The sequence below is a fragment of the Diceros bicornis genome, chromosome 15 (genome assembly GCF_020826845.1).
Source record: "Diceros bicornis minor isolate mBicDic1 chromosome 15, mDicBic1.mat.cur, whole genome shotgun sequence".
Lineage (NCBI taxonomy): Eukaryota > Metazoa > Chordata > Mammalia > Perissodactyla > Rhinocerotidae > Diceros > Diceros bicornis.
Window position 1 is genome coordinate 28764548 of NC_080754.1, and position 23977 is coordinate 28788524.

The 23977-nt window shown below is 48.2% G+C and overlaps 1 protein-coding gene across 1 annotated transcript; it reads left to right on the forward strand.

Moving 5' to 3' along the window:
* Nucleotides 1–570: 570 nt before the first annotated feature.
* Nucleotides 571–23977, forward strand: LOC131414598 (palmitoyltransferase ZDHHC19-like). The gene is made up of 7 exons (XM_058555608.1): nucleotides 571–695; nucleotides 1043–1167; nucleotides 1714–1859; nucleotides 2274–2438; nucleotides 21868–21875; nucleotides 23760–23865; nucleotides 23927–23977. Exons 1-7 carry the CDS (start codon nucleotides 571–573, stop codon nucleotides 23975–23977), a joined length of 726 nt encoding a protein of 241 aa, XP_058411591.1.

A 23977-nucleotide genomic window follows, 5' to 3' on the forward strand; every position in this document is an offset into this window, starting at 1 on the left:
ACTGTGTCCTTTCCCCCTTTTATCAGGAAGGCAAAAGCTTTTCTAGAAACCCTGAACAGACATCCACTCATATCTCATTGAGCAGAATTGTGTCATGAAACGCCTGGAAATGAGGAAGCCTGAAAAATTATTTTGCTGCCCCCTCCCCCAAAGTATAATTTCAGAATAGTACAAAAGAAGACCTGGAGACAGATGAGCAATGAGCACTGTTTGCTTCGATTAGCGCTTTGCCTGAAACGGAGATTGAAATCAACTTCTTCTCCCCAGGAGTTTCTCTAATCTCCTGCAGTGTGGAGGCCATCCTCAGAGGGCAGGACCTCTCCTTCCCTGGCACAGTTGAGGGTTGGGGGTGGCTGTTGGAAGTGGCAGTCACAGGCTACAGAGCCCCTAGCCCAGACCTCTTCATCGTCTGTGATGCCACGCTGGGGCTTCTTGCCTTCCACCCTGGGCTGTGGCTTCTGAGTTCACTATGGCTTCAGCGGTCACTGGTGACATAGGGCTCTCGGAGGCAGTATCGGGTGGGGTCCTGTGGGCACCGGAGGTCCGGCCGCGCGGCTCTGGCAGGATGGCATGCCCCTCATGAAGGAGTCCCATTCCCCGCCTCAGGTCCCGCTTCCCTGGCTCGACCCGAGCCTGCTGGCTTCCTTCACTGGAGTCCTGCTGGTCTGTGTCAACGGACTCTTCTTCGGTTTCCCGTGAGTCTCCCACACAATCTGGCAGTTTTCTTACAGAGAGTCAGAAAGGAAAACAGATCATGAGAGTCCGGACAGGTGAAGTGCAGAAGAGGCATCAGGGAAGGGAGGATATTCTAGGCAGAGGGAACCCAATATGCAAAGGCACAGAGGCATAGAGTGCTTGGTGCCTTTGGGAGCTATTGGTGGCTGGTAATAGTGGGTGACATTTGGTGGAGCCGCTCTGGATCTGTGACTACTCTGGCTATTTAGAGCAGGCTTTGACGTCAGTGCGTCCTGACCAGGTGGACTGAGTCCCCCGAGAAGCTTGGGCCCCCCGGGATCAGGACTGAGTCCTTCTCTGGTCTCAGTTGCAGATGGCTGGCCCAGAGTGGGGAGTGGTTCTTTCCCATTGTCACAGGCCTCCCATTGTTCGTCCTCACCTTCAGCAGTCTGGTTTTCCTGAACTTCTCAGACTCTGACATCTTGCATCAAGGTGTGCTCTCGGGCCCTAGGTTAAGGAGGTAGCACCCTAAAGGCTCCTGCATGCAGGGATGATTCCTAAAGTGCTCCTCCCCTCTCACCTCCGTGGGTCTCAAGACCCCGTCAACCCCTATCCCCTTTGCTTGGGCCCTGCTTCTGGTGCTTCATTTCCCAAGCCACCAAGACGTGAAAAAACTGCAGTCTGGAGGCTTTCCAATTGCTCTGGAGGGGACGGCAGGGCAGGCCAGGGAGAGAAGCCAGCTCTTGGCAACCACTCAGTTCTGTCTTCTTCCTTCCCACTGCACACACTGCTTACAGCATCAATCACAGTTCCAAAGGCCTGAGTCATCACAGACTCCTCTGGCTGGAAGTCTACCTTCCCTTGGATTGCCAGCCTCTCCGAGTTTGGTCAGCTTTCTCAGTGGGGACTAGGACTCCCCTGCCCCCCTCCTCCCCACCCTTCGAGGAGCCCAGTGATGCTGCAGGGCTGTCCCCCACTCCCGGCAGCAGCAGACTGATGAAGGGCTCCTGCTGCTGCACAATCCTCTTCCCATGCCAGGCTCCAACGAACAGGGCCCCAGGACGGTGCATGTGGAATGGGTGAACCACACAGCCTTCTGCCTGCAGTGGTGCCCACAGTGCTGCTTCCACCGCCCGCCGCGGACCTACCCGTGCCCCTGGTGCAACATTTGTGTGCAGATGAACGCCCCTCTCATCTGCCCCCTTCCGGCCCCCACCCCACCTGCCCAGTACCGGGCCGGTTCAGGAGGCCCACTTGCACAGGGGACCAGCAGCAGGCCTCAAACCACTTCCGGGACTGCCAAGCCCAAGGGTGGCAGTAACTCCCAGCCAGTCTTCGTCACTCATGCAGCTCACTGCCTCCCTGCCTGCACCTGTCCTGGGAGGCTGGCCCCTGCCGACCCAAAGCTCACACACCCAGGAGCATCCACATCTACGCTAAGCCTGGTCAGGCCAGGGGGAGAAAAGGCACCCCTGTCCTACCCCAGGGCTCGCTGACACTAGATGCCCCGGGGCCCCACACTGGCTGTAGGCCTGGCCCGGGGAGCTTTACCTGTCCTCTTCTGGTGTCCAGAACGCTGCCCCCTTCCCTCTGCCCAGGACTTAGAACACCACTGCAAGTGTGTCAACAACAGCATCGGTCAGTGCAACTTTGGCTTCTTCATGCTGCCCATCCTGTCCCTATGCCTCTCCTCGGGCGCCTTGCTGGTCACCTCCATGGTCTTCCTGGTGCGCACGACTCACCTGCCCTTCTGCATGGACAGGGTCATCCCATCACCGCCAGTCTGCTGGGCCCACTTGGGGAGCAGTGCGGAGGGCGGGGACAGCCGAGTGGCGGGGTGCCAGGGGCGGAGCGATTGGTGGGCGAGGTTAGAGAGAGAGAAGGGTGAGGAGGACCAGTCTGGACCAGGTGAGGATGGTAGGGTCGGGGAGATGGGTGGGGCTATGAGGCACTGCGGTGAGTGGGCAATCTAGCGGGGTCTTGGATAGAGGACGCTGAGGGCGGCACGGAGACCAGGTCGGCAGGGTGGGGTGAGGTTTACCAGGAGTTGGAGGGTGGGGAGAGTATGGACTGGCTGGTCGTGGGCGGGTCCGTTAGGGCCGGAGTCGGGGTGAGGGGCGGGGCCGAGGAGGACCGTTAGGGGGGCAGCTCCTTAGCTCCAGGGCAGCATCATGGTGGCGGTACCCGCCACTGGCTCCCTGTGCCTCTCTTGGTGCTTCTGCTGATGAAGGCCAGGTCGGTGAGCGCCGCCCAGCGCTCCTACGAGGACAAGGTACGCGGGTCCCCAGGGGCGCCACGACAGCGGGCTCTGGGCAGTCACCTTGCGCCTCCAGAACCGCCACACTTTCCACTCTTTCTCCCCCACCCCTGTCCTCATGGCCTGACTTCCCTCGAAGGTGCCTCGTTAGCCCTTTAGACACAGATTCAGCTCAGATCTCACCTCCTCTAGGGGCTCGGGGGTCCCTCTCCCTCCCGGGTGCACTGTGTCGAGGGCCTAGTGAGTGTTATGCCGCGCGTGCGTTATTTTGAGCGCTGAGCTTGGAGGTGAGTAAGGCCACATCCTGCGCTCCTGTTGATAAGGAACCTGAAGTCAGAATAACTCCCGCCCTACGCCCTGGAACACTGAGAGAGGGGCCTGCCCTGTGCTGTGCAGCGCAGACTCAGAGGGAATGGAGAGTTCAGAGAGGACCGCGGTTGTAGAGCGTTTGGGGGGCAGAAGGCAGAGGGGAGGGCATTGCAGGTGAGGGGCAGAGCTTGCAAAAAGGCAGTGAAGCCTGAAAGTCTGTGGAATGTTGATAGGATGGTGAGGAGACAGTTGTAATTGGAGCAGAAAGTGGATGGGAAATCAAGTGGACTGCTAGCGACTGGCCAGATGGAAAAGGCCCAGAAAGTCAGGTGGAGCATTAGTCTTGGTTTGGTGGAAACCTGGGAGCCAGGACAGGAGTGATTTTTTTTTTTTAACATGGAGTAAAATTCACCCTTTTTTAGTGCCCAGTTATAGGCGTTTTGACAAATGCATGCAGTTCTGCAACCATGTCCACAGTTAAGATTTAGAACAGTTCCATCACCCTCCAAAATTCTCTGAAGCCACTTTTGTAGTTGGTTTCTCCCCATAATTGCTGCCCCTGGCAACCACTGATTTGTCTTCTATCCCTCTTGTCTTTCCTTTTCCAGAGTCTCTTGTGAATGGAATCATAGGTTTTTGAGTCTGATGTCTTGCACTTAGCATAATGCATTTGAGATTCCTCCATGTTGCTGCTGATAGGAGTTCTTTCTTCCTTTTTCTTGCTGTGTACTGTTCCATCGTATGGATGTACCACAGCCTGTTGATCCATTTGCCAATCGAAGGATATTTGGGTTGTTCCCGGTTTTTGGTGATCATAAAGAAAGTGGCTGTAAACATTCGTGTACAGGCATGTGAGCATAAGTTTTCATTTTTTTTAAGAGTGGCATTGCTGGGTTATAAGGTAACTGAATGTTTAACTTGATAAGAAATTGTCAAATCGTCTTCCAAAATGGTTGTACCCTCTTGCAGTCCCATGAGTAATATATGAGAAATCCAGTTGCTTCTGCATCCTCACTAACATTTGGCACTGTCAGCTTTTCTTGGTTTCTGTTTTTCTATTTACCTAGTCTAATAAACGTTTACTGGTATCTCATTATGGTTTGAATTTGCATCTTCTTAATGACTAATGATGTTGAGCATCTTTTCATGTTCTCATTTGCCACCTGTATATCTTTGATTAAATGTCAGTTCCAACCTTTTGTCCGTTAAAAGTATTGTGTTGTTGTCTTAGTATTGAATTTAAAGAGTTCTTTCTATATTCTGGATTTAAATATATGATTTGCAAGTATTTTCCCCCAGGCTGTGGCTTGTCATCACATTTTTTCAGAGTGTCTTTCAAAGATGAGAAGTTTTAAATTTTGATAAAGTGAATTTGCAGTTTTTTTCTTTTGTGGATTGTGTTTTTGGTGTTGTAATTAAGAAATCTTTGCCTAACCCAAGGTCACTAAGATTTTCTCATCCGTTTTCTTCTAGAAGTTTTATAGTTTTAGATTTCCTGTTTTTGCCTCTGACTCATTTTGGGTTAATTTTTTTATATGATGCAAGGTGTGGGTCAAGATTTATTTTTTGCATGTTGGTTGTTCCAACACCATTTGTTGAAAAGACAATCCTTTTTCCATTGAGTTGCCTTTTCACATTCCTCAAGGATCAATTGACTCTATAGGTGTGTGTATTTCTGAACTCCCTGTTCTTTTGCCACTACCACACTGTCTTCATTGGTAGCTTTCTATTAAGTCTTGAAATCACAGAATGTGAGATTCCCACGTTGTTGTGTTTTTTCAAATTTCTTTTGGCTATCATAGTTCCTTTCACTTTCCATGTAAATTTTAGAATCAGCTTTTCCTACACTTCATGTTGATCTCATGAATCAAAATTTATTTATTTATTTATTTATTTATTTATTTGTGAGGAGGATCAGCCCTGAGCTAACATCTGTGCTAATCTTCCTATTTTTGCTGAGGAAGACCAGCTCTGAGCTAACATATATTGCCAATCCTCCTCCTTTTTTTTTCCCCAAAGCCCCAGCAGATAGTTGTATGTCATAGTTTCACATCCTTCTAGTTGCTGTATGTGGGATGCGGCCTCAGCATGGCTGGAGAAGCGGTGCGTCAGTGTGTGTCCAGAACCTGAACCCGGGCCTCCAGTAGTGGAGCGCGCGCACTTAACCGCTAAGCCACGGGGCTGGCCCAAAATTTATGTCTTTACATTTGACATTTTGATTGTCAATTTAGTCAAACAATTTTTTTTTCCCTAGGAAGATTCACCCTGAGGTAGCATCCATGGTATCCTCCTCTATTTTGTGGTTTGTGGACCGCTAGCACAGTGTGGCCGTTAACAGAGTGGTATAGGTCTGCGCCCGGGAACCTAACCCAAGCCACCAAAACCGAGCAGCCGAACTTAACCACTAGGCGACTAGGGCTGACCCTAGTCAAACTCTTTTAGGCATTTAATTAAAATTTTGATTAGAACACTAGTTTCGCTTAAATCTTTAAACACTTTAAAGGACGCAGAACTCAAAATCTCACAATGGTTAGTGTTGGTTTTGGCCACAGTGGGACATTATGGAACTGTCTTGACTGTTCCTCCTCCAGGGCTCCACTGCCCTCTGTGGGGTCCTGGTTCACTTTGATGGAGAACAGTGTTGAAGATCAATGTCTTTGTGACAGGGGCATGGGACACAGGAGAGCTGGTGGTGGGTGGAGGTCGTCACCACCATTTTGTAGCTAGGAGTCTTGAAGTCGGGGTGAGAGTCGGCGTGTGCTGGGGAGGAGGATGCGAGGGGGTGGTGGGTGGAGTGCAGGGGGGAGGAGAACCGGGTCAAGAGTGTCTAGGGGTGAAGTTGACCTTTGGGCTTGACCTTTACAGCACTGGGTGCTCAGGACTTTGAACCCGGATTTCCAAGGCCATGTGAGTTTGGTTGGGAATGTGATTGGGCCCCAAACCACTGCCCTTCCAGATAGTGAAATTCAGTGAAGGCACAAGTTTAGAAAAAATGAGAGAGGGGAAAGCAGAGAAGAGGGGGGAGCGGGGTGTGGAGCTGTCTTTGGAGCAGCTTAATAGAACAAGGCAGATCTGAAAGCATATTTGGAAGGAGGCAGCAGGAGGATGTGTGTGGCCAAAGGAGGCAGAGACGGGGAAGATGCTGCCAGTGGGGGTGCCAGGTGATGGAGGGATCCCCGAGATGGCAGGAGTTGGGGGTGCGGGGCCAGGGGTCGCGTGGAGAGAGCTCCTCGGAAGTGGGTTGGGGGAGGCCTTGGCTGACCCTTCCAGCTTCCCCGCCCTTGGAGTCTTGCTGCAGCCCTGGGCTGAGCTGACCGGCTCAGGGAGGGCAGTGGGGGCGGCCTGCCCAGTCCTGCTGGATCTGAGCTCCTCGTCCCACCCTCGCCCTCTCCAGTACCAATACCGACATGGACACAACCCTTTCGACCTTGGCTGTGCCAAAAATTGGTATTGGACACTTTGTGCAGCGCTGGGACCCAAGTGAGTTGGCAAACCAGAGGCCTGAGTGGTGGCCCTGGGGCTGGTGGGGTGGGGTGAAGCTGGGTCATCTCGCCTGGCCCCTTAGCAGAGCTCCCAGGCCCTTCCGCTCACTCTTCCTATTGTCTTGGGGTTTTCCCCAGGGCCTTGTGGGAGCCTCCCCTTCCTTGCCTCTGTCGGCTCATGCCCCAAGAAAAGGGGTAGAGGGCATGGCAGCCTGGATGAGGCAGGCCCCAGCTCTCTGCAGGGACGGGCCCTTGGCCTTGTGCTCCACAAGCTGAGGGGAAAAAGGCGAGGGTGGCCACGACCCCTTCCATCTGGTGTGTTGATCCCCAGGTCAGGCTACAGAGAGTGGAGGCCTGACTGGGTGCCCATGCAGATCCTGCACATCCCGAAATGCCCCTCCACGCCCAGTCTCGAGCCCACCTCTGGGTCTCTACCAACCAGGGCAGAGTCCCCAGCGGAGTGGTGAGGCTTCAGCCCTCCAGGAGATGAGGTGTCTCTCTGTGCTTGCGTGTGTGTGTGTGTGTGTGCGTGTGTGTGTGTGTGTGTGTGTGTGTATGCAAGTGTGGGTGCCCTTTGTACTGGGAAAGGGCATGTGCAGATTAGGGAAAGCCTCCGCCATTGAGGGCTGGCCCTGAAGCAGGAGCACACAGAGCTCAAGGGCGGGGGATTATAGCCCTGAGGAGTGTTGGAAGTAGAGTCACAGGCCTCCAGAATACACCAGGGGTCCCTGGAGACACAAAGGGAAAAGACCACACCACTCACTTGCTGATTGGCTTTGGGCCAGTCACTTACCTTTTCTAGCCCTCAGTTTCCTTAGCTATTGGTGACAACTGAGACTAGTCCAGTGGTTTAAATTTTGGGAGGCGGATTCCTTTGCCTGCCTCCTACAGCTGCCCTGCTGCACTGTGTGTTGGGATCAAGGGAGTGGATGGATGAGCTGGACTCTGGGGGCTGAGACAAAGACCCTGGGAGGGATAAGCCAGGGTCCAATACCGGCTGGCTCTGTGACCTTGCGCAAGACACTCAACATTTTCGTCATCCTTCAAATCGGAAAACCATAACAACCACAGTGAGGACTGGAGATGATGGAAGAGAAAACCCAGCAGTGCCTGGATGTCAGCCCAGGGAATGTCCCGGCCTCCGCCCTGCAGCCCCGCTGTCTGCCTGCAGGGGGCGATCGCTGCTTGGGAATTCGCCCTGCCTGGCCAGGTCCAGCCTGGCAGCACAGGAGGCTCTGGGGTGGGTTGGGGCTGGCCCTCAGGCTAGGAGTGGACCCTCCCTTGGCCTCATCACGGGGTGTTTCCCATCACAGTCCACCGTGCATCTTTCCTGCAAGCGGGTCTCACCCTGGTCGCTCCATCCTGTTTGGGTGTCAGATGCTGTTCTGGTCCTGTTCCTGGGGGTGGGGGTTCTAGACCCGGTGAGTCTGCAGACCTCTGGGTGGGGGGAGGGAGGAGGAGAGAACCACGTCAAACTGGGCTCCTCTAGTGTGCTGTGTGTGAGCTTGGGAATGGAAAATAACGGCACCTTCCTGGCAGGTGGTCAGAGGATGAAATGAGGTTGTACATGCAAACACCAGGTACACAGTAGGCACACAGTGAATGCAGCCGGTACCATTATGATTATTTTCTCCATCACACTGCTGACAGACCACCCTGTGTTCCTTTCTGAAGCAAGTTCTCAGAATTCCTGGGCCCCCAGACCACGAACTCAGAATCTCGGGGTGTGGGTGGGTGGGAATCTAAATCTGAATTTTTGTCCAGTGCCCGGTGTGATGCTGCCACCCTGATGTTTCCAAACTACTGTCTCAGGAGGGGAAGATGGGCACCAGCCACACTGCTTCCTGCCCCCCTTGTCTCCAGGGGAAATCGAGATATGGTGAGGGTGAGAAGGCAGGATGTGGCTGAAGGGCCAGATGAACAGCCCGGGGCCCGTGGAGGTGTGTGCGCCTGTGTGTGCATGCCCGAGCTTTTGTGTTGGGGCAGGAGCTCGTCCTTGGTTAGTGTCAGCACAGCCTGAGGAGGCGAGTGACCTCCAATGTAGGACATGGTTTCAGTGCCCTACAGGCTGAATCCCCTAGAGGCTGCCCTTTCCTCTTCCTCCCACCCTGACTGTGGTGGCCTCGGGCCCCTCTGTGTCTGGGCCTTGCGTCACCCCCGGCTCTGGCCCTGGCTCTTTGAGCTCCTGGGCAGCCTCCCCTAACCCCAGGGACTCCAGCTCTATCGTGTCCCCTTGCCCTGGTCCCAGCATCTCCCCAGTCCCAAGCTCCCTTGGGGTGCAGGCTTGTTCTCAGCTCTCATCATGCTTAACTCAGGGTTAACCAACGGTTCCGGGGAGGGGTGCAGGGTATTCATTGACATTCAAAAAGGCAGCCCAGTTTGGGCCTTGCCGTCAATGACTTCATTGGCCACATTTACACTGCTTGGGGCCTGCATTTATTGAGTGAAGCTGAAGCAGCTTCCTCTGTCTGGGAAGCCCACAGTCCATGGTTAAGTGGCGAGGGGAGGGGGGCATGAGGCCTTTTGAGCCCCTGAGCCCAGGTGTGCATGTGGCACACGAATCTGTGTGGGTCTCCCGTCTGTGTGTGTTCAGAGGGCACAGCTCAGCCCAGGCTGCCCAGCAGTGAGGAGAGGCTCTCAGGCCCACTCCCAAATGGGAGTCCTAGGGGTGGTCTGGGCCTGGGCCTCATAGGAGGAGGATCCAGGAACGTGGGCCAAGGCCTGGAGGGGCATATGCATGGAACGGGGTGAGTGTAGGAGTGGCGCCTGCTGGAGCCCCAGCTCTGCAGGAGGCTGGGAAGGCCAGGCCCCAGAGTCCGTGGAGGCCTAGTCCCGCCCTACCCTGCTGCCCGTCCCTCTGCCTCCCTGCCTGGGTCAGAGCTGGACGGCTGGTCATCAGGGTGGCACCTCTTGGGTCCCTGCCTCCGGCTATACAGGCCACTCTCCCAGTCCCAGGCTGAGCCTTCCAAGTCCTAAGCCAGGTGTGAGTCATCTCCCCCAACAGCCTGGGTCTCGGTTTCCCCACTGGGCAAAGACATCTCTTTCCCCAGACTCTCAAAGGCGGCCATGACCCTTCCTGCTCTCGGACATAGATTCTGGGTCTTTCTGGTCCCTCCCAGCCAGAGATTTGTAGGGTTTCTTTAGGAAAGTCCCTTGCCTCATGCTCCTCTGCATCTCCAGGACTAAGAGGGACCTAGTGCACCCCTTCCTCTGACATCCCCGACACACCCTCTGCCCTACGCGCTGGGCCCCCCTCACAGATTCTTTCCTGCCAGGCTGGAGCCTCAGCTGAGCTGCACCCACCTTCCCTTTCCACCTCCTCTCCATTTCTGCTGGACCTGCCCATGATCTCACTCACAGCCCTCGCAGGCCTTGGCCCACTGATAAGGGGAGGGTGTTATCAGGGAAAGTCAGGGAGCAGGTAGCTATTTTCTTGCAGGAAGTTTTAGTGTGTTTCTACTTATAAAGTATAGTTCTTGTTCCATCCTTATGGGCTGGTCATGGCTAATTAAATGAAAATTCATTTTTAAAGTAATGTTAAGTCATGGTCATTTTTGTCTGCCTATTTATCTCCTTGCTCACGGCTTTCTAAACCCTTTTTTTTTTTTTCAGGTATGAGGGTCCTCTTGAGCATTTCTTTTAGGAGTGGGCGTCTTGTGGCAAGGAACTCCCTCAGCTTTTATTTATCTGGCAAAGTTTTTATTTCTCCATCTTGTCTGAATGATATTTTTGCTGGATAGAGTATTCTTGGCTGACAGTTTCTGTCTTTCAGAATTTGGAATATATCATTCTGCTCTTTCCTAGCCTGTAAGCCTTCTGCTGAGAAATCTGCTCAAAGCCTGCTAAGGGTTCCTTTGTAGGTTATTTTCGTCTGCCTTGCTGACCTTAATATTTTTTCTTTGTCATTGACTTTTGCCAGTTTTACTAATGTATGCCTTGGAGAAGGTCTTTTTAGACTGGTGTCGTTAGAAGTTTTATTAGTTTCTTTTACTTGTAATTGCAGCTCCTTCCCCAGGTTTTGGAAATTCTCAGCTATTATTTCTTTAAACAAGCTTTGTGTTCCTTTCTCCCTCTCTTTTCCCTCTGGAATATCTATATTCCTTAGGTTGCATTTCCTAATTGAGTCGGATGTTTCTCCAAGAATATCTGCGTTTCTTTGTAGTCTTCGTTCTCTCTCCTCCTCCATCTGAAGCATTTCTATATTTCTGTCCTCTAAATTGCTTATTCTGTCCTCCATTATTTCTGCACTCATTTAAGGACTCCAGATTTTTCTTTATCTCATTCATTGTGTTTTTCCTCTCTGACATTTCTGATTGGTTTTTCTTGATAGTTTCAATCTCTTTTGTGAAGAATTCCCTCTGGTCATTAATTTTATTCATGATTTCCTTGAACAATTTTTCTGAGTTTTCTTGTAACTTGTTTAGTTTTTTCATGATAACTATTGAGAATTCTCTGTCATTTAGATTGTAAATAGCGCTGCCCTCAGGATTGATTTCTGGGTGTTTGTCATTTTACTTCTGGTCTGGTGTCTTAGTTTACACTTTCATACTATTTGATGGGGTGGATTTGATCCTTCGCAGAGTGGTAGCATCAGGTTACAGATTTCACCTGCTGCCACTGGGGGGTGACAGGACCTGTGTATTCCGAGCCTGCCCCATGCCCTGGCAGCTGTGCCTGTCCTTTGGAAGTTATGCTGACAGAGCCTAGCTGCATTTGACTGCTGGATGCTGCTGATTTACACATATATGTGCTGGTGCTCTGGCGGGGGTATCTTGCTCTGGCTGACCAACAGTACTGGTGTGCTTGGTGGGGGAGGGGCGTTTTTTTTCCTGTGCACAAGACTGCGGGTGCTTCTCCTCTGTCCTTGCTCTCTGCCCTCCTGGCATGTTGGGCTTGGTGAATACGGCCCAGTGATTGCCTAGCCTCCTCAGAGTGGAGCTGTCCCACAGGCTGGGAGGCAACTCAGAGAGCGAAGGCATTCCCACGAATGACTGCCCCCTCCCCCTTCTCCTCTCAGAGCTGCAAGCGGTCCTGCGCCCTAGGTGTCTGCCAGTGGGGGAGGTAGAGGAGATTCCCCTTACCTCTTTCCACTGCCTCCCAGGCAGTCCTGCACCTCCACATTCAGAGGTATGGCTGCATGGGTCTCTCAGACATCTGTTGTGTTGTTTGAATGTCCTCTGTTGATTTATGACTGTCCTTTTCATTGTATCTCAGCAGGGAGAGTCTAAGGGAAGAGCTCACTCTGCCATGATGCTGACGTCACTCCCTTTGTCATCGACTTTTGCCAGTTTTACTGTTATGTGCCTTGGAGAAGGTCATTTAGTGTTGATGTAATTAGGATTTCTATTGACTTCATGTAGTTGTAAGTCCAGTTACCCCCCCCCAGGATTGGGAAATTCTCAGCTATTATTTCTTTGAAGAAGCACTCGGCTCCTTTCTCCCTCTCTTCTCTCTCTGGTATACCTATAGTCCTTAGAATGCTTTTTCTAGTTGAGTTGCATATTTCTCGAAGAATTCCTTCATTTTTTTAAAAATCTTAGTTGTCTCTACTCCTCCACCTGAAGGATTTCTATTACTCTATCCTCTAAACCACTAATTCATTCCTGCAAACATCAGCTCTTTTTTTTTTTCATGAGAAAGATTGCCCCCTGAGCTAATATCCATTGTCAGTCTTTGTTTTTCACTGAAGAAGATTAGCCCTGAGCTATCATCTGTGCCCATATTTGCATCACTAATATTTTAGTACTGTGATCAACGGCTTTGGAACAACACTTAAGTTCATAACTTTATAATTACGTGGATAACCACACAGATAGCAAAATACACAGCCCAAATTTTAGTATCCCCTCCATAATGGACCTCAGTCCTTGAGGAGTCCCGGAGAAGGTGACTGTAAACCAATCAAGGTTACTGCCTGGAACCTCAGGTGAAATCTGATGTAGCCAAGTAGCCTGCTGTCTAATAGTCCAACAAGTAATGTAAGAACCTGGGAGTCATTTATTACTCATCTATAGAAGGCTGTCTTGTGCACAGCAACTTGCAGTGTCATGAGTCCATTTGACCATTCGGAGAAGTCAGCGTCCAGAGTATGAAGCCAGCCAAGGTTTGGGAGATCCCAGTTGTGATGTACTTCTGTGGCATGATTCTTGTTCCCTGTGGCATTTTCAATATGGTCCCATCCGATCCAAGAATTCAATAGAACCCAGTCTCCATGACAAACATGCTGCAGAGAATCCTCTGACGGTGTCTAGTTCCTTGGTGTGAGCTCTCTTCAGGGCTTTTGGATCATCTCTGGAACATAGAAAGGGTCTCCCAAAGTTAGGCCTATGTTGTGTCAGCAAGTAACCAGGTATTTAATAGGAAGCATTTTTAGAAAAAAAAGCAAGGTTAATGGGTTTGGAGCAAATGATAAACCAATTTCTGAGCCCAGGGTATGGTTAGTCAAGAAGCTCTCTGCATGTCAGCGTTAAAGCATCCCCTGCAGTTTAAAATGTCTCCGATGATGTCATCAGGTGTTCAGTTAAACTTTTTTGTGTGTGTGTGAGGAAGATCAGCCCTGAGCTAACATCCATGTTAATCCCCCTTTTTTGCTGAGGAAGACTGGCTCTGAGCTAACATCTATTGCCAATCCTCCTTTTTTTCCCCAAAGCCCCAGTAGATAGTTGTATCATAGTTGCACATCCTTCCAGTTGCTGTACGTGGGATGCTGCCTCAGCATGGCCAGAGAAGCGGTGCTTCGGTGTGCGCCCAGGACCCGAACCTGGGCCACCAGTAGCAGAGCACGTGCACTTAACTGCTAAGCCACAGGGCAGGCCCCCCAGGTAAACCTTTTGAGTGGCTTACACAGAAATAGGCATGAAGATTGTCCGAACATGGGCTGTCGTGGTGCTCTCTCTTAGGTTTATATCAAGTACCCCAGCTTCAGTTTCCCGGGCTTCAGGAAAAAGCGTGGTTTTAGTTCTCAATGATTTGAAATGAAAAGGAAAGAAAAAATTGAAAACATTAATTTGGAGATCTTATCAGATATTTGAGGAAACTAGAAGAATTCAGGATCCAGTCCAGTTTACAAATAAAAAACAAAAACCTTCAAGTTTTTAATTAACAGAATCAAAATCCAACATCCACAAATGTGTATTATAGTTTCTATTGAAACATAATTTGGCTCTTGAAATTTACCTTCATTTTTACCAAAGATAGCAAAATTAAAATTCATTCGTTTCTAAAATAACTCTAGTTTTAATAAACTTTGTGCAATTATTTACATAAGTACAGCAAGAATAGCAATTGATCACATAGGTTCTTTTAAATCTGCTTTGCTGGAACTTTTTATAATGAATCTCAGCTTGAACTTTAAAGGCCCCTCCAGGCCAGGAAAGTCAAGCCAAGGTCTTGTCATCAGACTCGGCCTAGGATACCTGCAGATGTGGGCGAATTCCTCTTTCCTCTTGAGGATCACCAAAATATCCTAAGGTTCTGTCCTCTGCCAAGGAAATGTCCTTCTTTACTGGCCTGGTAAGGTTTCTGGGAACCCTGTAAGCAAGGTGCCAGGCCAATATTTTTTCCGTGGCTTTATTGCAGAAAGTCCAATCTTTGCTTCTCAAAGGTGTATTGTCATATCCGAGTTTATGTATCTTTCTCTCAAACACGACATTCCAGTCAAAGCTTTGGTAATATAACTCGTTTCCAATTGTGTCCTGCTATAAGGAAAACAGATTCTTATTAAACTTACACAAATAACTATATTGCCATGAAAGTAAGAATACTTAGTCATCAGGAGTTTTTCAATGCTGGAGGGATCAGATAAGGGAAAAAAAGAGAAATGCTTCCCTTTTTCTTAGAAATTTCTATAAGTCATAGTTAGCTTAAGAGAAAAGAGAAAAAGGTTTCCTTAAATCTAGAAAAACAAAGCATTAAATATCAACAATATTTCAAACAAAAGGTCATAAAAATTATAATCATCCTCATCAATTTAGTTAGTCCTATGTTATCAACTTTTGATCTTCTGCTAGTAGTTCCATGAGGCCACTAGTTTCTCAGTTACAGTTTTGTAATTTCTTACCCAGCTCAGTTTTGTAATCTGAAAGTTTATCAGAAACCTGTATTATAGAGCAAGTGTCAGAATCCTTTCCATGAATCTCTCTGAAGGTGAAACACATTTGGAAAATCATCAGAGTAGAACCACTGTCTGCAAATGACAAATCATTCAAAAATAGCAAATTGACAAAGATAGTTGGCTCTTTCTGTAACATACAACACTTTGAGATAATGACTAAAATTATGACTGACAAGCAGGACTGATCAGAATTTTTGGAATGTTATATAATTTTTCCAAAAAAAACATGTTAATAACATTTACCCACACAATATAACTTTGGAAGGCTTATTATCATTTAGTTGATAATGATTCCCATGTAATTTAACATACCGAATAAGTTTAGTTTAATATCTTCCTCTTTATAGAAAGAGAGAACCAAATCTTTGAGACGTCTCAGGGCTAATTGGAAATTCTCAAACTTTTCTTTTTCAGTCAAAAGAAAGACTTTAATTTGGGAGGAAGTTCATCAAAAATATCAAAAACGTTTAAAACACTTGGTCACATAGGAAACAGTGCTTAGTTATTCATTTAATCAAGGTGAAAGCAGAATCAGGCAAAGGCAACAGGGAGTTAAAACAGTCAAAAGACCTTAATAGAGACCTCAGTTTTTTGAACATAGGGAATTATTTTAACAGAAAATGGATTTTCTGTCTTTTAGGAAGACTTACTCAAAGATAAAGAAAAACTTTATATAACCTCTTTATCAAGAGCAGACCAACAGTTCAAGAGAAATTATCTTTTTAAGAGAGAAAGCCAAATTCTAATTCTGCATCAGCTTACTTTGGATATGAAAACTTATTTACTTAATTAAATTCATTTCAACCTTAGCCAACTTGACCGTACACAAAACTCCTCAGGGTTTTACTTTTGCAAAGCTTCTGTTGCTTACATTTTACATTCATAATTTGTCCCATACCTTCTATTTTCTTTCCTTGTACCTTAGGACAGATTTCTCTTTCTTAACAAAACAAACAGAAATCTCTCTATGAATCATACCTTCTTTACTGAAAAGATACATTTTCCTTTCCTTGTATACAGACTTTCTGGAAATATGTGCTTTCACATGGAAAATTATTCAGCATGCACAAAACATGTTTATTAATCAACTTAAGCATCTTTTAGTTTCCCTGGGAACAGAAACCAAAGGCAGACAAATCTATGGTTAGTAATCAATTCCTAATATTTTCTCTTATGTGGAAATCACCTAGATAATCAACAGATTTTATCATTTAACTTAATTTAGCTAAACTCTTAAGTTTAAGTTACCAAAAAAGATTTGGAAGCTGTTTTTCAAGTGTATATGCCATAAAACATAATTATTGCACCCAAAACCTCTTACCCATTTGTATCTATCTAAATTATTTGTTCCCAATAATTATATTTAGGTTACTCACAAAAATTTCGTGTGACATTCATCCATTAGCCATCATCTTAAGTTGTTTGAAGTACGTACACCATACTGTGATCATTGTTAAAAGTTCCCCAAAAAACCTTTATCCTTTTCACCTCTATTTAGTTTACTTGTTTGCAATAATTATGTTTAGATTGCCTAGAGAACCCTCATGAGACATCAGACAAAATCAGCCTTTATTCAAAGTTATTATTTTTGGCTAAAAAATTTTGTCACAAGCATAACATGTTTGCACCATATCCAATGTTGATAAATCTGAAAACATATTTATTTTAATCAAACCAAGAAAGTTAAATAAGCTTTTATTTACCAAAGATCATTTTATATCATGAAACTTGAAAGACATTTGGGTTAGTTTCTATTACTTTTACACATAATTTAAATAAGCACTTACTTTAAGCCAATTACATAGAGCTTTAGAAGTTATATCATCTGTAGGCAGACAAATATATAGAGAGAGACTTACATGTGGATAGATGGAAACAGAGATCTTTAAAACTTTAGCCAAGTTGCAGTTATAAAAATGAGAAGAACAGTTGGATCCAAATGGCTCCCTGGCAAATAGACCTACTCAGATGGCCAAGGATTTTTACTTAAGATTCTTTTTTGTTGTAAGGATCCTTTTTATAGCTGTTTTTGACATCATTTTGTCTTTTGTCTTTTAATTGTATTTATGTATGTATGTATGTATGTATGTATGTATGTAGTGCGGAAGATCAGCCCTGAGCTAACATCCGATGCCAGTCCTTCTCTTATTGCTGAGGAAGATTGGCCCTGGGCTAACATCTGTGCCCATCTTCCTCTCCTTTATATGGGACATCGCCACAGCACGGCCTGATAAGTGGTGGGTCAGTGCACACCCGGGATCTGAACCTGCGAACCCCAGGCCACTGAAGTGGAGCACGTGCGCTTCACGGCTTGGCCACTGGGCCAGGCCCATTTTGTCTTTTAGAAGCTTCTGCATATTACTCAAAGACTGTATTACATTATGAGAGCTTTTGAATCCTCTTTCTTAAGGGTGACTCTTAAGGTGGACTTGAAACGGTACCCCAGCCTGTCCATTACCATTCCAAATTATCCTAAAAGTTTACGTACTTCCACTTGCTTAACTTGAGTTCAGGAATTTCGGGGGAGTTGAAGTGGGGAAGCTCCACAGGAGAGGAGATTTGGTTTCTTTCACTAGCAGGGCCACTGGCATCCCCCAATCTGGTGTGTTTAATTACTTAATTATTTTCTTTGAAAGAGGCAGGAAGTTAGTCCTGATTTCGTTTAGAAGCCTCAAAAGATTAAAATAGGCTTCCCATTGGTTGTTTAACTTTGTGGCTGGCTTTTTCCAATTGCATATGTAAATACACCAGTTTGGGTAAACTGAAGTTGCCCCCTTTTGGCCATTTTAAAGTAAGGTCTCCTTTAGCATGTTTAAGTAACATTGGCTGAAGGGTGGATTTATATGCCCTTACAATATCAGGCAGGGGAAACGTTCCCCAGCAAGACACAATATTTTATCCCCATAACATAATCTATAATAGCATCAGGCAAAAGAGATGTAATCATTTTACGTAAAGCCCACTTAACTGTACTAATTTTTCAACGACATTTTATTTCAATTTTATCAATTTTTATACCTCTCATCATAGCTTTCATTAGGATTCCATCAATAAGTCTCTGTCTTATAATATTGTGTAGGGAAAGCATTCCCAGCCAGACATAACATCCGTTTCCGAAAAAACATCCAGGCGAAGTTGACATGACCTCTTCCTCTAATATTAGCTCAAACATTATAATCTTTATGATCTTATCAAGATTAGCATTCTAACTGTTGCCCCCAACAATTGTTGGTCAGATTTCTCATTGTGATTTCCTGCTTTCTGGCTTAAAAATATTTTTTTTTCCCCAAACTGGGGTGACTAGAACAGGCCTGTCTGAGGTCTTTTAATCTTGCGGGGCCAGTAGGGGGTCCTTTCAGCCCACCTAACTTTAGGCGGTGTTTTATGAAAACCTTTATGTTAACCTCATCCATGTCTGTTTTATTTATCCCATTTTTCTGTTTAATAACTAGCAAAGATTTCCATCCTGCTGAGATGAGTCCTGTGACTCTTTCCTTTTCTGATTCCTCTTTGTTTTTCCCCCTTTTAATATTTGTCTTATTTACCCCACTGTCTTACTTACCTTAGTTTCCCTTAGAATACAAAAAATACCTTTAAAAATTTCCAACTTGCTGGGAAGAGTCCCTTTTTTTTTCTCTCAGCTTGCTTTTATTCTTCTGTTAACTTGTTTTTGTTGGGGGAAGAGGGAGAATCTCCCTCTGCACTTTTCCTTAAGGTTCTTCTGGCTGGCCAAATAATCAACAAGACAGGTTAGCAGGAGAAAATAATACCAAGTTTAATAACATGTATACATGGGAGAAACTCAGAAATGAGCAACTCGTCCCTCTGTCTAAGCTGCTTCCTTAAGTATTGCAGCTAAAGGCGAGGAGCGTGTTGGGGGTGGGGAGTGGCCTGGGACTTCAGAGGGCAGGAGGACAATTCTTTTCGGGGTCATCTATAGATAGTGTGGTCAGGGAGAGACAGAGTTTTTGATAAAAGGGGCTTGGTGCCCCTCCCATTGTAACATCTATTTTACATTATCTTTATAGCCATCATGATAGAAGATCTGTTCCAGGAAGGAGCCACCATGTCAAATTCTTTAGGCAGTTAGTGGGGGAGGTCAAATGTCCTTCAGAGAAAACAATCAAGGTAAAGAGATATATTTCAGGGTGGCCAAATTTTGATCTCCCACAATTTCATTAGCCTCTGTAAGACCACAAGAGGAAGCTGAGACCCCAAATTTGGTTAAGTTTCATCTGTTTTTTTCATAGGTTTATAACTGAAAACATCCCAGTTTTGCTATACATGACCCAGAGGGCTGCCACTGGGAGTCAAATCCGAGTTTCCCATTATGGCACCACTCACAAACACACATTACCTGCATTCACACACGTCCACACAAGTGTCAGAACAGATGGAGCCAAGAGTTAGTCCTTTCTACAAATTGGGACTCCCTCCGAACAGACTCCAGTAACGCAGAACAAAACCCCTGAAACAGGCAAACAAATTTCACATTCACATACACATGCACACACACAAGTGTCACAGGAGACGGAGAGCAGAGTTAGTCCTCTCTGCGTGAGAGCTCTGGTCCTTTCAACATGGTCAGAGCCCCCTGACCACACCTTTTACCCACGCAAAATCAATTTTCCCTCTTCTTTTGTATTTATCAGTTTACCCCACTAGGTGGTCCCAATAAATAGCGCAGCTCTTGCAAAATCATTGAGCACATGAAGGAGATATGAAGCATGTCAATTCCATCTCTATGTCTTTCACATCATTTGATGCCTGAGAGAGCCATATTATGGGTTCCTGGGTTCGGGGTGGGTAGCGAGCCTCTGGTGTTACCTAGCAGCCAACAAGACACAAGGTCAATTTTATTCTTCTGAATTTGGGGCCCAGTATCAGAAAATAGCAACCTCAAAGAGTCATTGCCCTGTGTGAGTAGAGGTGTCTGAGGACAAGAAATGGTCACTGTGTTGGCTGTGTCGTTCATCAGACTAACAATCCTGTAGATGGCACAGCAGAAGGTAAAATAACAAGCACTCAGCCTTTTCAGTTTTTTTTAGAAGTGAGGAATCTCCTATCATTCTCTTAATTCTCTTTTATCATTCTATTAATTTGCTTATAATGAAGATTACTCATTGAGGTTAAGTGAGATAATAAGTCTCTACCATGGCTAGAATAGGCAGAAACTAAATAATAAGTTTTTAGTGGCTCGGGATGCAAAGAGACTGTTCTACAAAGATCATTTCTCTTCCAAGCTACCAGGTCTTCCTGTCTATTATACCTACACCATTAAAAAATTAATTTTAGTATATTTCAATATATAGATAGTTTAAATGTGCATACATATATACAGTTGTATGATAACAAATGAAAATATCTAAAGGTTTCAACTTTAGTATTTAAAATATAATCTCACCAAGTAGAAGACAACATTCTTACTACATGTTTTTTAACCTCTTAATTTGAATATCGTGAAGAAAACTATGTTTCTAGAGACAAAAAATAAAAGTAACAATAATTGTGTGTTGATGAGGGACTTTTGCTCTCTGTTTTTAATCAAAGTAATTTCCTCAGAATGTTCCAATTTAATTACTCCCATTCAATATCAGCCTTTTTTAAAGCAAAGTAGGAACCTTGGAATTACATATTTTATCCATGTTTAGGAATAATACAATCACTGTTGAAATTGAAGTGACCTCCAAAATGGCCACTACACTTCAACACGCAGGAGCTCTGAAAATGTGTGCAGCGGCTGCCTCTTGGCCAAGACTCCCTGTCGGTTGGTGGTAGCAGCTCTGAGGCTCCTTTGTGGCGCCTGAGTCCCAGTTGGGGGAATCTTCCAAACACAGAGGGTTCAGAGGCTCAGTGGCTAAAAGGAATGACAATTGCCAGCTGCATCTAAGAGAGAAGCCAGTTATTGTCTCACATACTAAGCAGCTCAGAGGGAGGGAGTCAAGGCTGGGGCAGTGACTCAACAAGGTCCTCACATGTTGTCTGTGTAGCTTGTTGACTTGTTGGCTAACGGGTCCAAGGGGGCCCCCCGGCCAGCACGTCTAGGTTCAAGACAGGAAGCAGGAACAGAGCTGTGCCAACTGTGTCCTTTCCCCCTTTATCAGGAAGGCGAAAAGTTTTCTAGAAACCTTGAACAGATATCCTCTTATATCTCATCGACCAGAATTGTGTCATGAAAAGCCTGGAAATGAGGAAGCCTGCAGAAATTATTTTGCTGCCCCTTCCCCCACAGTATACTTTCGGGATACTTCAAAGGAAAAACTGGAGACAGATGAGCAATGAGCACTGTTTGCTTCAATTAGCACTTTGCCTGGGAGGGAGATTGGAATCACCTCCTCTCCCCATGTGTTTCTCTAATCTCATGTTGTGTGGGAGCCAAGCTCACAGGTGCAGGAACTCTCAATCCCCAGCATGGGTCGGGGTGGGGGTGTGCTGTTGGAATTGACGGTCACAGGCTGCAGAGCCCCTAACCCAGCCCTCCTCAGCCTCTGTGATGCCCAGCCTCCTCAGCTGGGACTTCCTGCCTTCCACCCTAGGCTTGGCTTTGGAGCTCACTATGGATTCAGCAGTCACTGTGGACATACGGTTCTCAGAGCCAGTATCGGGGAGAGAGCCTGGGGGAACTGGAGGTCCAGCCATGCAGCTCTGGAAGGATGGCATGCCCCTCATGAAGGAGCGCCATCACCCGCCTCAGGTCCCGCTTCCCTGTCTCCTCCTGAGCCTGCTCGCTGCCTTCACTGGAGTCCTGCTGGTCGCTGTCAGCGGACTCTTCTTCGCGTTCCCGTGAGTCTCCCACACAAGCTGGCAGGTTTCTTACAGAGAGACAGAAAGGAAGACAGAGAGTCCGGACAGGGGAAGTGCAGAAGTGGCGTCAGGGAAGGGAGGATATTCTAGGCAGAGGCAGCCGAATATGCAAAGGCTCAGAGGCATAGAGTGCTTGGTGCCTTTGGGAGCTGTTGGTGGCTGGGAATATTGGGTGACATTTGGTGGAGCCTCTCTGGGTCTGTCACTACCCTGGCTATTTAGAGCAGGCTTTGAGGTCTGTGATTCCTGACCAGGTGTATTGAGTCCCGTGGGGAGCTTTGGGTCCCCCAGCTCAAGGCTGAGTCCTGCTCTGGTCTCAGTTGCAGATGGCTGGCCCAGAATGGGGAGTGGGCCTTTCCCATTGTCACAGGCCTCCCATTGTTCGTCCTCACCTTCAGCAGTCTCGTTTTCCTGAACTTCTCAGACCCTGACATCTTGCACCAAGGTGAGCTCTTGGGCCCCTGGGAGAAGGAGGTAGCACCCTAAAGGCTCCTGCATGCAGGGATGATTCCTCAAGTGCTCCTCCCCTCTCCCCTCCTCGGCCCTCAAGACACTGTTACTCCACTTCCCATTTGCTTGGGCCCTGCTTCTGTTGCTTCATTTCCCAAGCCACCAAGATGTGGAACAACAGCATTCTGGAGGCTTTCCAATTGCTCTGGAGGGGAGGGCCAGGGCAGGCCAGGGAGAAAAGCCAGCTCTTGGCAACCACTCCGTTCTGTTTTCTTCTTTCCCACTGCACAAACTCCTTACATCAATCACAGTTCCAAAGGCCTGCGTTCTCACATAACTCCTCTGGCTGGAAGTCTACCTTCCCTTGGATTGCCAGCCTCTCCGAGTTTGGTCAGCTTTCTCAGTGGGGACTAGGATTCCCCTGCCCCCCTCCTCCCCTGCACCTTCCCTGAGCCCAGTGATGCTGTGGGCCTGGCCTCCACCCGCCAGCAGCAGAGTGATGAAGGGCTCCTGCTGCTGCCCAAACCTCTTCCCATGCCAGGCCCCAATGCACAGGGCCCCAGGACGGTGTGTGTGGTATGGGTGAACCACATAGCCTTCCGCCTGCAGTGGTGGCCACAGTGCTGCTTCCACCGCCGACCCCTCACCTGTTACTGCCCCTGGTGGAGGTGAGCGCCCTTGTGATCTGCCCCCTTCATCCCTGCTCCCCCACCGGCTCAGTACCTGGCTGGGCCGAGGAGGCCCACTTGCTCAGGGGACCAGTAGCAGTCCTGAAACCACTTCCAGGAGTGCTAAGGTGAAGGGTGGCAGTAACTCCTAGCCACTCTTGGTCACCCATGCAGCTCACTGCCTCCCTGCCTGCACCTGTCCTGGGAGGCTGGCCCCTGCCGACCCAGGTGCTGACACGCCCAGGAGCATCCACATCTATGCTGAGCCTGGCCAGGCCAGGGGAAGGAAAGGCATCCCTGTCCTACCCCAGGGCTCGCTGACACTAGATGCTCAAGGGCCCCACGGCTGGCCGCAGGCCTAGCCCGGGGAGCTTTACCTGTCCTCTTCTGGAGTCCAGAACGCTGCCCGCTTCGCTCTGCCCAGGACTTAGAACACCACTGCAAGTGTGTCAACAACAGCATCGGTCAGTGCAACTTGGGCTTCTTCATGCTGCTCGGTCCTGTCCCTATGCCTCTCCTCGGGCGCCATGCTGGTCACCTCCGTGGTCTTCCTGGTGCACACGACTCACCTGCCCTTCTGCATGGACAAGGTCATCCGGTCACCACCAGGCTGCTGGGCCCACTTGGGGAGCAGTGGGGAGGGCGTGGACAGCCGAGGGGCAAGGTACTGGGGGGCGGGGGTGGGGGCGAATGGTAGGCGGGGTTAGAGAGAGAAAGGGTGAGGAGGACCAGTCTGGACCAGGTGAAGAAGGTAGGGCCGGGGAGATGGGTGGGGCTAGGATGCACTGCCGCCAGTGGAGAATCTAGCCTATTCTTGGATGGAGGGTGTTAAAGATGGACAGGGGGCCCGGATGGCAGGGTGGGGTGAGGTTTACCTGAGGTTGGAGGGTGGGGTGAGGATGGACTGGCAGGTCATGGGCGGGGCTGTTAGGGGCGGAATCGGGGTGAAGGGTGGGGCCGAGGGGGACCATTGGGGATGCAGCTCCTTAGCTCGTGGGCAGCATCTTGGTGATTGTACCCCCAGGCGGCTTCCTGGTGCCTCTCTTGGTGCTTCTGCTGATGAAGGCCAGGTCGGTGAGCGCCGCCCAGCACTCCTACGAGGACAAGGTACGCGGGTCCCCGGGGGCGCCACGACAGCGGGCTCTGGGCGGTCACCTTGCGCCTCCAGGGCCTCCGCACTTTCCGCCCTTTCTCCCCCGCCCCGCTCCTCATGGCCTGA

Excerpts from the sequence above, each read along its gene's own strand:
- LOC131414598 (XM_058555608.1), top strand. The coding sequence starts at position 571 with ATGCCCCTCATGAAGGAGTCCCATTCCCCGCCTCAGGTCCCGCTTCCC. Across the intron at positions 1,168-1,713 it reads CTCTGACATCTTGCATCAAG|GCTCCAACGAACAGGGCCCC; the intron begins GTGTGCTCTCGG and ends TTCCCATGCCAG. Across the intron at positions 23,866-23,926 it reads AGCACTCCTACGAGGACAAG|GGCCTCCGCACTTTCCGCCC; the intron begins GTACGCGGGTCC and ends TTGCGCCTCCAG.